The 13519-nt window shown below is 36.0% G+C and overlaps 1 protein-coding gene across 1 annotated transcript in view; it reads right to left on the bottom strand.

Moving 5' to 3' along the window:
- The window catches only part of PKHD1L1 (PKHD1 like 1), a 166194-nt gene that overhangs the window by 59867 nt on the left and 92808 nt on the right, over window positions 1-13519 (bottom strand). Inside the window, 7 exon segments of the mRNA XM_058564477.1 lie at window positions 382-500; window positions 1885-2014; window positions 3283-3431; window positions 3782-3870; window positions 7391-7562; window positions 8123-8282; window positions 9199-9350. Coding sequence (XP_058420460.1) covers window positions 382-500; window positions 1885-2014; window positions 3283-3431; window positions 3782-3870; window positions 7391-7562; window positions 8123-8282; window positions 9199-9350 — 971 coding nt within the window.

Genomic DNA, 13519 nt, shown 5'->3' with positions numbered 1-13519 from the left:
AATACTTAAATACACTTTAAAAAATTTCCTCAGATTTTTTTTTTTTTACGCAGTTAACTATCACTTGACATTCCTGAAAGGTGGGAAAGACACACATAAAAATAATTTTTTACCCCAAAACTTGCATAGTTTCCTCTCATGACAAATATATTCATAACGTTCTTTATATATCCTTCATCCTCAAGTGAAGGACCTTTGCGACCACAATTTTTAAATGCCTGCTATCAGATCAGCTTTCTGAGTGCAAAGCTAATTGCAAAATACACACTTCTCATCTGGTTAATCATATAAGAAAATAAACGTCCCTGAGAATCAAGAAGAAACCTTTGTCAGCTGACCCACTGTGCGTATTCACTTTGTACGACATGGTGTTTCCTCTACCTGCCAATCCACAGCATCCATCAGAGACAGGACTTGGGAACCTGCCTCTGCAGTTTCTGAGAGCTTAGTTTTATATATTGACCGTGGAATTCCATGAAGATCCAGCTCACCAAACACCCCTGAAGGAGAAAAACATACTCCTATTTACCACACAGTACTGAGTTAGGTGCCAGTATAAAATTAAACAATTCACTGATATATTTTAATAAATGATTGGACATTTTAGAATGAATGGGGTTATCTGCTCAGGGCTATATAAGAAGGTTTTGACCCTTTGACCCACTTCTCAGAATCTGTCCATAGAAATTAAAGCCAGTCACAAGGAAACATGAATGAGGATGCTTACGACAACAATATTTAGAAATATTATAAAACTAGAATTAATCCAAATGGACATCAATAAGAGAATGATGGAATAAATTATAATATCATAATACAGTACAGTAATATGCTATAAAAAGGAAGAGTGTTATCTATAAGTATTGATCTAGAACGATATCCATAATATGTTACTGAGAAAAGAAAATTGCATGGTAATATATTTAGTTTGACCATGTTTTTGTAAAAGGCACAATACTACCACCACAAATCGATATATGTAATATGAATATAGTCATAGATAAAAAACATGGGAAGACATGTAAAAATTGCTAACTAATGCTAGTTTCCTCAAGAGGGGGTTAGAATCAGCAAGATGTATATTTTTCTTCATATTTTTTCTTGATATTTTTCTGTATTTGAAATGTTACTTTTGAAATAAGAAAATAAACACATAAAAACAAAAATTTTTTAAGATAAAATTTGTCTGCCTCAGGACATCTACCAGTGGAGAGCTGACTAATTCAATCTCAAGCCATTTTTTATCCCCCTATTTACTGATTGCCACTGTTTTAGAAATTGTATAGTGTAGCAACTACAGCACATGCTAGTATGTGTCTTTTTAATGCAGTAGTATTAATAAATGCAGTTATTAACTGTGACCAAATTAAACTCGCTCAGTTCCTTTGCTTTCCAGGCTCAAATAGGATTATGTACAGTCACACAAATGCAACAGGGAAGTTCAAGTTCGGCAACAGTTGTGATTGGATAACTGATAGCAGAGTCAACTGATCCACAGATTATTAATACTGTAAATGGAATACTGTGTAGAAAAGTTAGCTTTTAGGAGAAAAGCACTAAAATATGAAAAGTATTATTGCTTATATAAAGAAAAGATTATCAAGAAAACCAGATTGGAGAAGTAATACACATATGGAGAGATTTGTCATGTTAGTTTTGCAAAGAATTACATTTTGGTTTAAAATATACACATCAATATCTATTTTAATGTGATATGATTTAATTTTAAAAATCTTCGCTACTTTTATAACCCTTTACTATTAATAAATGTCTGTAAAGCTTTTCATACCATAACATCATGAACTGATGAGTACTTTAGTGCTATATGTCTTAAAATAGATTCTCAAATCTGATATGACACTTTTGGCATCTGGAAACACATACCTAAGACCTTTGATCCTTGATTTGGTCCTTCTGGAAGAGCCCATTCTGGAGTAGAATGATTTCCTCTAAGAACAATCTGTAATTCTCCTTTAAAAGGGTTATCTTCCCAGCCACCAATTAATCTACCTCCCTGCAGTGAAGCAGAAAATTGTGAATACTTAAAAACTGAGCAGAAAAAAAATTTCCCCCATAAAAAAGGAATTAGGAAGACATTGGCAGCCTCTTCTAGAAAAAAGGAATGACTTTTGTTATACAAGGAATAGTATTGTAACTGGAAGCAAGCTTAATTTAACCCATTCACTTTGGGATAGGCAGTGTAAATTATTTTTCCAAGGTCAAACTCATATCTACTTATTGTCAGAACTAGGACCTAAAACCGAGACCTGCTTAGACCTAAAATAGTGCTATTTGGACAGGTCGCCATATTTTTTAGGATAATATGACATATATAAAATATACTCTTCACACTTACATCCAAGCTATGCCAGTTATGAGCCATCATTGTTGATAAGAATAGCTACTACTAAATGCTTGCTGATTCTGTCAGGCATCATGTGTAAGGCTTTACATATATTATATCACTTAAGCATTACACTAAACCCATGAATTGGTATTATTATTCGCATTTTATAGGTGAGAAAACTGATGCTAAGAGAGGTCAAATAACTTATCCAAGGTTGTCCAACTAACAAACAATCAGGGAAAGATGTGATCGTAGCTTTAATTTACCTCAAAGCTCAGGCATCTAACCAAAATATCACACATCTTTTAAGCCTTAAAGGCTTAGTTTTATCAAAGAAAAGCTACCACACGCTTTTATTTTTTAATGGTGCTTAATAGCTTTTTGGTTAGGCCATTCATTTTAATGAATAATAATAAAAGACTGACAGAGCAATTCAACTGATCAAACTGTTACATGTTCAAGAACATCTGAGGTTTACAGAAAATGAGGTGACTGTTTCAAACAATTGAAACATTTTATTAGTCTGATCCTGTTTTCATACTTTCATCTATGTCCATTCATTTTAAAAAATAGTTAAAAAAAAAAAAGGCTTCAATTCTTTTAATATTTTCCAGAACTCCTGGGGATTCTGTTAGAGCAAGCTGTGAGTTTAGCTTTACTTAATAATAATACAAATATTCTATGTAGGATTGAAAATGGGCATACCTCACACTCAATAGTAGTATGATAATTGTCCTTAAGGAATGTTTAGTCCACAATTTGCAGGAGAGCAGAAATATAGTGGACTTACACGAGGCTCGCATTTCATGGGCTAGAGCCAGCTGTGTTTTTTATTCACATCAATTGTACACGCTTTTTCACAATTTGTTCAGTCAGTCTTCCACATTTTAGAATTTGGTTAATAAGGGTATAAATGACAAGACGTTCACTCTTACCTGCAGGAATATGTAGGTAGCATTCAAAACAACTTTTCTGTAAGAAGACTCTGCAGCTCCCGCATTACGTTTATCTTCCAGTTCTAGAACCCCCCAAATAATGAGCCTTTCCATTGGTGGAATATCTGTGTCTGCTACAATCCATGTTCCTATAAAACAATACTTCAATATAAGAAATATAATCCATAGACTATAGCCTATACATAAAACATTGACAACTTATCAGTGAGTCCTGGTTTTGAAGTTTGTGACCCTTTTTCCAGACAATGATGGATTCTTGTCTCTCCCAGAAAATCTATTATTCTTAATATTCAGGCTTAAATCTACATAAAACTCAGAAGGCTGGGTCTTGTGCCCAGGACACAATAATAGAATTCTTCTCCATTTGTTGTTTCCCCAAGGTGTGCTGGATAAAAGTGGAATGCTAACTACTAGGGCATCCATCCTCATGTTGGATAAATAAAATAAGCATTTTATTTCTTTATGTTTATGTGTTTACCTTCAGGAATAACCACATTTGCTCCTGGGTGAGGTATGGTATAATTGTTTTCTCGAGATGATCGCCAAAAAGAATCATTTGACCATAAGCTGGAAAGAGAAGAGAAATAGTTTCATTAAGTATTATCTCTATATATTTAATGATCACGTCCTCAGGGCATGGCACAATACCAGATATTTTGGGGATGACAGAATGCAAATTAGATAGTTTATAATTTCACTAAGTAGACAAGCTAATACGTGCAATTAGTAAAATACTCAACACACACAAGTACATATAGTTTTTTTCTCCGTTGAAGAAAACTTCCTTTCCATCCGCAATCTGAATCACTTTTTCTCCCACTAAATCCATATTGTGATACCCTACTTTTGTCCAAAATGTAAATTATTTAATTTCTTTATAAGATTTCACATGATAAAAAAATGAAAAGAAATGCATCCTTTGTCCACTTAAACATCTACAGATGGTGCTATTTCATGGGGAGAGGGACAGGAGGATATAGTCAGCTAGATTCTGTGAAGAGAAGGATGGAAGAATGGTCTCTGAATTGGCAAGGATCAGTCGATGATGTTAAGCCCCTGAGCTGGGGGCAGGAATGGCAGGTCTGTAACCAGAGTGAAGGTTATGTTAAATTGAAATAAATATGGAAAGTGTCCTGGAGGAGAGAGACTCTTCACTTTTCATCACTATGCCTTCTAGAAACTATCATTTTTTTTTTTTAGCTGAGGAAGATTCGCCCTGAGCTAACATCTGCTGCCACTCGTCCTCTTTTTGCTTGAAGAAGATTCACCTTGAGCTCACATCTGTGCCAATCTTCCTCTATTTTGTATGTGGGTCGCTGCTACAGCATGGCTGCTGATGAGTGGTGTAGGTCCACGCCCAGGAACAAAACTCTGGCCACTGAAGTAAAGTGTGCCGAACTTAACCACTAGGCCAGGGGGCCAGACCCCTAGAAGCTATATTTTAATGCAAATTGTTGTAAAGAATATTATTATAAAGTTGATGATATTTTCCCATTGGAAAATGTTCACAGAGGTTGCTCTCCTAACCTGGTAAAAAACCCAAAAAATTCTATGATACTAATTCTAGAATTCTACAAAAGGGCCATATACAGTTTGTTTGGTTAAAATGTACATTTTTATTACACATTTGTATTACTGAGATATCTGTTGATCAAAAATTCTGTTATAAAAAGTTTGTCTAATGGGTTTAAAAGAGAGGGTAGCAGTTAAAAGGTTATTTAGACTCACAGTAACATTATTTTTCATGAAGTAATTTCAATGGAGATTTTTTAAGGGTTGGATCTATCTAACTAAATAAGCTGACCAGCACTGTACAGATTTGATCATTGATTTTATCTGGCTTTTCTCAAGATAAATAGCCTTTCATTCTTATCCCCACCAGCACCATCACTATTACTATGTATGTTATACATTCTTCTTCTTGTTGCCCATTCTTATGATCAATAAAGCCCAAACCCTCTTAAACTAAGCATTTGTGTGTTTTGTAGCTAGAGCTTTATATTCTAATCCTGAGGTACCAGTTCTGAATCAAGATTCTGTTTGTTTTCACTGATAGCTATCTGCATAATACAAATTAATAACCAATGATAGCTAATCCAATGAGCAGAACTCAAACTGTAGGGTGCGGGTCGGCCCCATGGCTTAGCAGTTAAGTGCGTGCTCCGCTACTGGCGGCCTGGTTTCGGATCCCAGGTGCGCACCGATGCACCGCTTCTCTGGCCATGCTGAGGCCGTGTCCCACGTACAGCAACTAGAAGGATGTGCAGCTATGACATACAACTATCTACTGGGGCTTTGGGGGAAAAAAAAAAATCAATAAAATTATTTAAAAAAAAAAACTGTAGGGTGAAAAAACCTATCCTATGACATATACATGTAGCGTATCAACATATACCTCTAGCACATCCTGGTCTAGACCAATCTAAATCTATTACATGAGTCATAATAAATATTAATGAAATATTTAATAATTTTATCTACCTTACACTATATAAGGGCTTTTTGGCCTATAACCTTGATGATCCATACTCTTATAAAGCTCTCTAGAGTCTTTTTATGAGCCTCCCAGCTTTCTCCTCTGTCTCTCTGTAATATTCACTGTGTAGCACAAGTGGTCTTTTCAAAATGTAGTTTGGAGTATGTCACTTCTCAGCTGAACATCATTTAAAGGCTTCCCATATTCCTTAATACTGACTGCCTGCATTACCCGAATGGTCTGATTTCCACCTGTTTCCAACACCATCTCCAAGCCACTCTTCCCCGCACACCAGGGTCCAGCCATATTGATTTTCTCTCAGTTCTTGGACATGTGACACTCTTTCCCACATCAGGGCCTCTGCCCAAGTTGCTTCCTTGGCCTAGAACACTCCTCACCCACCCTTCACATGGCCAGCTCTTCCTCATCCTTTGTGTCTCAGCTGGAATGTCCCCTCCCTTGGAGGCTGTTCCTAACCATCCCACCCAAAGGAGGTCCCTGCCATGTTGTTCTCTATCCCAGCCCTATATTAATTCCCTTTTATAATCTTTAATCACAACTCACACTTATTTTCTGTTTACTTTTTTGTTTGTTTGTTTGCTTGTGTTGGCATCTGTCTTTTTGGATAGAATGTGAGTGTTATCAGGGACCACATCTGTGTTGTTCACAATCAACTCCCTAGTGCTCAGCACAGTGCAGTGCCTGGTGTATAGCAAGGGCTCAGTAAACATTTTTTAATGGTTGAATGAATATATAAACAAATTCAATTACTATTTTTATGTATAACAGCCACTGCAATATCTGTATATTTTGAATTGTAATTCACTTAATAAATAACATTGATTTGTACTTGATGTATAGTAGTGGGCTCTTAAGTGCCCACTAAATGTTAGCTCTTATCATCACCATTATTATTTTTATGATTATTATTTGTCCAAAGGGACAAAAATTTATATCAAATCAGGATTATGCCTTTAAGGGTCTTAAAGACTAGTACCATAATATATTAGCAACATCATGTATGGTAATTACAATAATACAAGGTAGAAAGTGATGTTTCACAGAAGAAATAAAGGTAAAGGGCTATATAAGCTTCAACGATAGAAAAATTATTTTTAACTGGAAGAATTAACATATATTTAGGAGATCAAATATTTGAAATGAAATTAAATAAGTTTTATTATGAGATTTGACCAAGACAGTTATTCTAGAGAAAGAGACACCATCTGCTAAGAAAGCACTGTATTAATGAGGTGACAGGTTCTGGGTGTGTCATCAAGAAGTTCTGTGATACCAGGTAACTCACTTAAGGTCACTGGGCTTCAGCTTTCTCTTCTGTATAATAAGGGAGTTGGTCTAATAATCCAGATCTAACATTCTGCAAGTCTGAGATTACCAGTAATTTTCACACATAATTTTCGTGAGATTTTTCCATTTTCTCATCAGGGTTATAAGGTTCAAGTAAAACAAGGAGTGTGGAAGTGCTTTGTGACCTACAGGGTCCCGTGTGGGAGGAGTGCACTGTGCATTACCTTCTCACCCAGGAGTGACGTATGAAAAGGATTATATCAAGAGCTACTGAGGGCATGAACAAACAAAAGGCCTATATACTTATATGTGGCTGGTCGCTTCCTGGGAATTGGTTTTCTTGATGAGGGATGTACAGGAAAGCAGTCCTGGAGCATGCAGCAGTAAGCTTGGAAATTAATAACAACATCTTTCACATCAGGATCCAGGGTCCCAGAAATGGGCTGGCTCTGACGAAGGTCATTTCTTCCTGACACTGAAAATGAATTAAAAGCAGTTTAAATTAACATGATGATCAAAGTTTTTGAATGTAAACAAAATCATGGCAATCTGAAAATATCCTTTAGATAGTAACTTGACATAATTCAAACATATGGAGTAAGTATGGAGAAATTCCGACAAAATGCACATCTTATTGAGAAGCACGTAATCAAAATATCTTGACAAAAATGAATACTTTAGAACTCAATTAAAATTTATTCTTAAATATTTTTATTTTCTAAAAATAATTAAATAATAAAAATGGAAACAAAATGTATGACAGCTTCCATTGTACTCATTTCCTCTAATTTTGTGAAATGTTGGGGCGACGCGTTGAGTGTTGGTATTATCTCCAAACGTAAAATGTAAGTTCTTAATTCAACTCAAGACCTTTTCCAGCATAAATTTAGTCTCCAGTCCTTTCATTTAACAAACATTTCTTGACTCCTGCTATATACAGGGTACTGTACAACACATTTGCCCATTACGGAATTTTTCTCCTGCTTTAGAAAAAGCATTAGATAAAATACTCACTTCTGCCTAATGAATACATACCCAAGTAATACAGAGTACTAGTGTTTGCTTCAAGGTGCCAGTCTCCATTCTTGCTAGTATTCCAATCCAATGGATTTGAGGAGCCATTCCTCATATCAATAATATTAAACATATCAGGATTTTGAGTGAAGTTATGAGATATGATTACATAGTCTTCTTCCTATAAAAGTTTGCAAAAATATGTGACTTGTTTTATATGTTAATACCCTGCAGACTATACATTAATTTTGATGACATATAATCCCTATATTATTTTAAGACTTAAGTTTTAGTTTTAGTTTGTTTTTCATCTTGCATTTATATTTTGTTTATTAACATTTTAGATGTCTATGGCAATAATGCTAACTCTATCACTAAGGCAATGAAAATCTCTCTCTCTCTCTATGTATACACATACACACATATATATGTATGTATTTAGAGAATATTTTATTTCTCTAATGTTTGAAAACATTTAAAACAATGTGAGGTACTGTTTTTTAGCTGCAAATATGTAGCATAAGTAGAAGAACGTGAAAGGGGATGAAAACACCCAATTCAGGATACTGGTACCATTAGAGGTGGAGGATGGAGAATGAGATCAGGGTAAGCCAGCTATACAGGGGACTTCCACTTCATCTAAAACATTCACTTTTAAAAAAATCAAAAGTAAATATTCACAGAATGTTAGATTCAGATAGAGCTAGGTGGTGGGCATACAGGACTCGGACTATTATTTTCTGTGTTTGATATATTTCATAATACAAATACTAAAGCCCTTAACTGGTACCTGAAACATCACACGCACACAATAAATCTGTTATTATCATGGTAATAATAACAGGGCACAAGCTTAGTACTATGGGAATACGGCAGAAAGATTGCTTACTTCTGATTCTTAATCAAGGTTCCTTTTTTTGGTTTGCTTCTTAGATTTAGCGGTGGGTCATGAAAGGTGTGCAGGACTTTAACAGGTCAATATGTGAGGCAAGGGCATTCTGGGCCTAACAACTGGTGTAAGGACGAGAGTGTAGCCCTCATTTGGGTAATATGCAATCATATTTAGTAGAAGATAGATTTTATAGCTTTTTGTTTACCTTAAATCCATAGAATGTCGATGTATATGATATGTTGGTTATGTGATCTACACCTTTAAAATACCAGTTAATGTGCTTTGCATTTGGAATCAGAGCCATCCACCCAGACATATGAGTCAATCGCTTCTTCTGAAAGGGAACAATGCTTGTGCCTATAGGAGAACATAAAAAAAACAAATAATACTAATTTCTACCTCTAGATAATTCCTCCTGTTATGAACAAGTGCAACGTAAAACATTAGTCTAGTCTACAGAAGTCTCTAAATAGGTTAGTATAGCATTTCATTACTTATGTTCTAAATGTCTTTGTTGAACTGAAGGCCTCACTGGTTAATATTACACTTAAATGAGACAAAAAATGCTTTCTCACTTGGAATTTTGAATTGAGATGGAGCCCTTATTCCTTAGGGAAAGATAAAATTGAAACATGATGACGATTACGACTACTACGACAAGAGTGCTTAAATATGTTCATACAATTCTTTAAATATCATTGATCTAAAATATAGTTCCATTTCTATTCTTTTAAGAACTTAATTCTTCAGACTCCTTGATTTGCAGTGTATGCAAACATAAATTCTGATTTTTTATTAGATTCTCCTATATTTGTTGAGTTATAATCCACGTAACAAGCACTAATGGAAAGTTTTGATTTAGAGCTCTGAAGAAACTAGGTTACAACTAGTCCTACTGCTAATACTGGCCACGATACCCTAAATTTTGTGAGTGACAAACTTGGAACCTGAAATACCTGTTATGGGAAAAACTATATAATTTAGTAAAGCTTTGATGATAAGAAAGTGCCTGATAACTTCAGCAGAAGATTTGAAAAGATCTCTTAGAATATAAAGAAAAGATCTGTGATTTTTGCCATATTCTATTTTTTTCCTCTCCCTTCTCTCTCTTCATCTCTGATTGAACTTTATGTTAAATTTGCAACCTCTTCCCTTACAAATTAAGGAGGAAGAAGCTAGAAGCAAGATTATAAAATAGACTGTCATGCTTTTCCTTTTGGGGATAATAAATTCCAATACCAAAGGAGAACAAATTCATTAATTATTAGGCTTATGAATTAGTATCAGTTTTAAAAGGGCCATGAGCAGAGACGCTAAAAATTTATAGTTCCCAAAGACTTGCAATGTATGAAAACAACTATGATAATGTGGATTATTCAGCAAATATCCACTCCTCTTCCCTCCTTGAGGGCAGAGTAGACTCCCCTGCCCTGTTGATGTTGGGTGACCTCTTTGGCTCGTGGGATATTAGCAGAAGTGACACTCACAAAGACTTGAAAAGTGCTTGCTGGGTGAGACTTGCCATCTTGAGCCTCTGCCCTGGTAATGAGAAGAGGCTCCCCAGGTAGCTGCTCTCCCTTCAGTCGGAGCCCTGGGACGAGCACGCGCGGAGCAACCTGAATTCAACCCTTGAGAAGGAAAGCCCACTGGATCTTCACTTTGAAACACACAGCCTCCCGGCTGAGCCCAGCCAACCAACCAACCCAGCCCTCAGACACGTGAGTGAAAATAAAAATGACTGTAGCTTTAAGCTGTTGAGTTTGGGGATAGTCTGTGGTGAAGCAATAGCTGACTTACGTAAGAGCGAATCAAATCACCCCAAATCTCTAGAATTTCCTCCTATATTTGCCAGACACAAATCCCACTGAAGTTTGCTGATGCACGGAATTACACTTCAACCTGACATTTCTTGATAATTCAGTTTCATAAGTAACTTTCATTTTCGTAGTTATTTGTGTTTTTCTTAATTTTTTTTCAGCCGCAGTCATTTTCAGTATGTTGATTTTAAGCATCTTGGACTGAAACATAAATTCTTTGAAGTTGATCTTTTTAAAAAATAGTATCATTAAGAGTACGTATCTCAAATTAATTTTCTATCTGGTCTGAGTCTAACTTTATACACATATTTACATAAAGAAACATCATCATGTGTGAGATGCTTTGATAAAGATATATAAAGATACATGTAAAGTTATACCAAACCTTATTTCCCACTGATCTAGTATACTTGATGAACTTTGATTCATTTAGTGTACACATAAATCAAAACAAATGATCTCTTTTTCTGTTTTCAATTTTTAGTAGTAAATCACTTTATTTGACTTTAATGGAGATAAAATAAAAGTAGTCAAATTTGCCTATTGAAAGTTGATTTATTTTTTATGTCACATTAAAAAGCAAAGTGCCTGGCATGATGTTTTCTCTACTCTGCAATTTAGTCTGAGTACTGCAACCAATTTCATTGTAATTCAGTACTTACTGAGTCCGTGCTATTTGCAGCGTCCTGTGTTGAGTTTTGTGGGTGACAGAAAGACAAGTTTCTAGATCTTGCCCTCAAGGTGTTCACAGCTTAGTAATTAAACAAAAATCTTAATTCTTGAAGGGAGTAGGCCAAAGGGAAAAGAGACTTCACAAGAAAGCTACAATCTCATAAATTCAGAAATACTAGACTTAAACCAAAAAGCAAAAACACAAACAAAACTCCTCCCTAAAATCACCACCACCAACACCACCAAAAAAGCAAACTAGAAACTTGAAATGTTTAAATATTACTGCTTAAAAATTAGTAATTAAAGGTATATATAGTTTGTTATGTTGTATATTTAAAATAATTTACTTAGGAAGGTTACATATCTCTGAGTTCTCTGTAAAACAATCTTAAACTATGTTTTATAAAATGCCTATGTTCAGTCTACTCACAGCTATGCCATAAAGTATTCAGGGAAATGATTAAAAGTTTTATCGCAAGTAACTATTTCATGACACAGTAATGGAAACACTAAAGTAATATCTCACCAGATAAAATAACTCCATTTGCTTTTGATGTTTTGGTTCCTTTTGTTTCAGCCTGTGAGTTTTTAATTGGAAGAAAACATTCATAGGTACTTTGCTTAAAATATTGTTTATTGAACTACAGTGTCTAAAAGTTTAATGTCACTCCATTGTGGACGTCTAGTTATCAGGAGAAAAGGAATGGCTTCTGGGTTCATGTCATTAAGCCACTGAGATGGAGGGTATAACTATGATTCAGACAGTAGGTATATGACCCTTTCAATTCATAGGAGGAAAAAACCCTAGTAAGAATGTTTTAAAATTAAACCTAGTGACTTATGTCATTATCATAAACGGCAGAAGTAGTGCTGCACACTTACTGTTTCCCCTGCAGATCCACTGTCCACCACTGTCCTTGGGTTTGGACAGTGGGAAGTAGAAGAAGGTGAAGAGAAAGAAGGAGGAAGGTGAAGAGGAGGTACTTATGCCCCTAACTGTCCCTGTGGGGAGGTAGGGGGTTCCCGGTGGGCCCCTGCATCTCTCAACCAAAGGGCATGGTGTCTGTCAGAGAGCCCGCTTCACACAGCTCTCTCTGTCTCTGGGTTCATGTAACGGCTCCTTCCCCTCACCTCTTCAGGCCTAGTGGTGGTAACAGCACCTTTCTCCTACCAGCCCTTTAAAGAGCTGCATGGTGGCTGTTCTCTGGATGCTCAAGATGCTGGTGGAGGATGCTGCAATGCAAATGGATTCCCCAATCTCAGTAGGAATAATGGGATCCAAAAGAGGCAGGAAGTGGCACTTAGCCATCAGATATAAAGGTAGCTTTAAGTAACACAATAACTATTGGCCAGAGGAATAACTTGAGTGTTCTGATCTGCAGGAATCTCTGGTGATAGCTGACTGATCTTGGAGTTCCTAAAAATGATATAGGTAGGGAGCACACTAAGGTGATGCTTGGCAGATGTAGGAAGAAAAATTATATATGTCTTGGGGGACAGAAATCTAACTCAAGTTATCCAAGTGGAAATTCACTGCTTCTTACCTATTTCCTAGGTCTCAGCCAATTCACAGACTGGGAGCCCCTCCACTGAGTGGGAGGAATCTGTGGCCATTTATCAGGCTACTGTATACTAGGGAGAGGAAACTATCCAGACCTTCTGAGAGTTGTTAGATCCTGGCTCTGAACTGATACTAATCCTCAAATGCCCTAAATGCCACCATGTTAGCATGGTCTACCAGCCAGAGTGGGAGCTTATGGAGGCCAGGTGATAGACTGCATCTTTGCTCAGTCTCACAGCGAGTCCACTGGGGCCACTGGCTCATCTTATGGTTACTTCTCCAGTTCCAGAATAGATATAGAACTCTGTTTGTAGGGCAGAAGTTGAAATTCTTACGAGAAATATTTTAATAAGAGGATCTAATAACATGGAGTGGAATAACAAAATTCCAGGATGTCCTGACGGATTTGACACAGGTAATTTTAGCAGCTAGAGTGTGAATGGTATAATCATGCTACAAATTTTCAAAATTCATTT

The sequence above is a fragment of the Diceros bicornis genome, chromosome 21 (genome assembly GCF_020826845.1).
Source record: "Diceros bicornis minor isolate mBicDic1 chromosome 21, mDicBic1.mat.cur, whole genome shotgun sequence".
Classification (NCBI taxonomy): Eukaryota; Metazoa; Chordata; class Mammalia; order Perissodactyla; family Rhinocerotidae; genus Diceros; species Diceros bicornis.
This window is presented reverse-complemented; position numbering and strand designations above follow the sequence as displayed.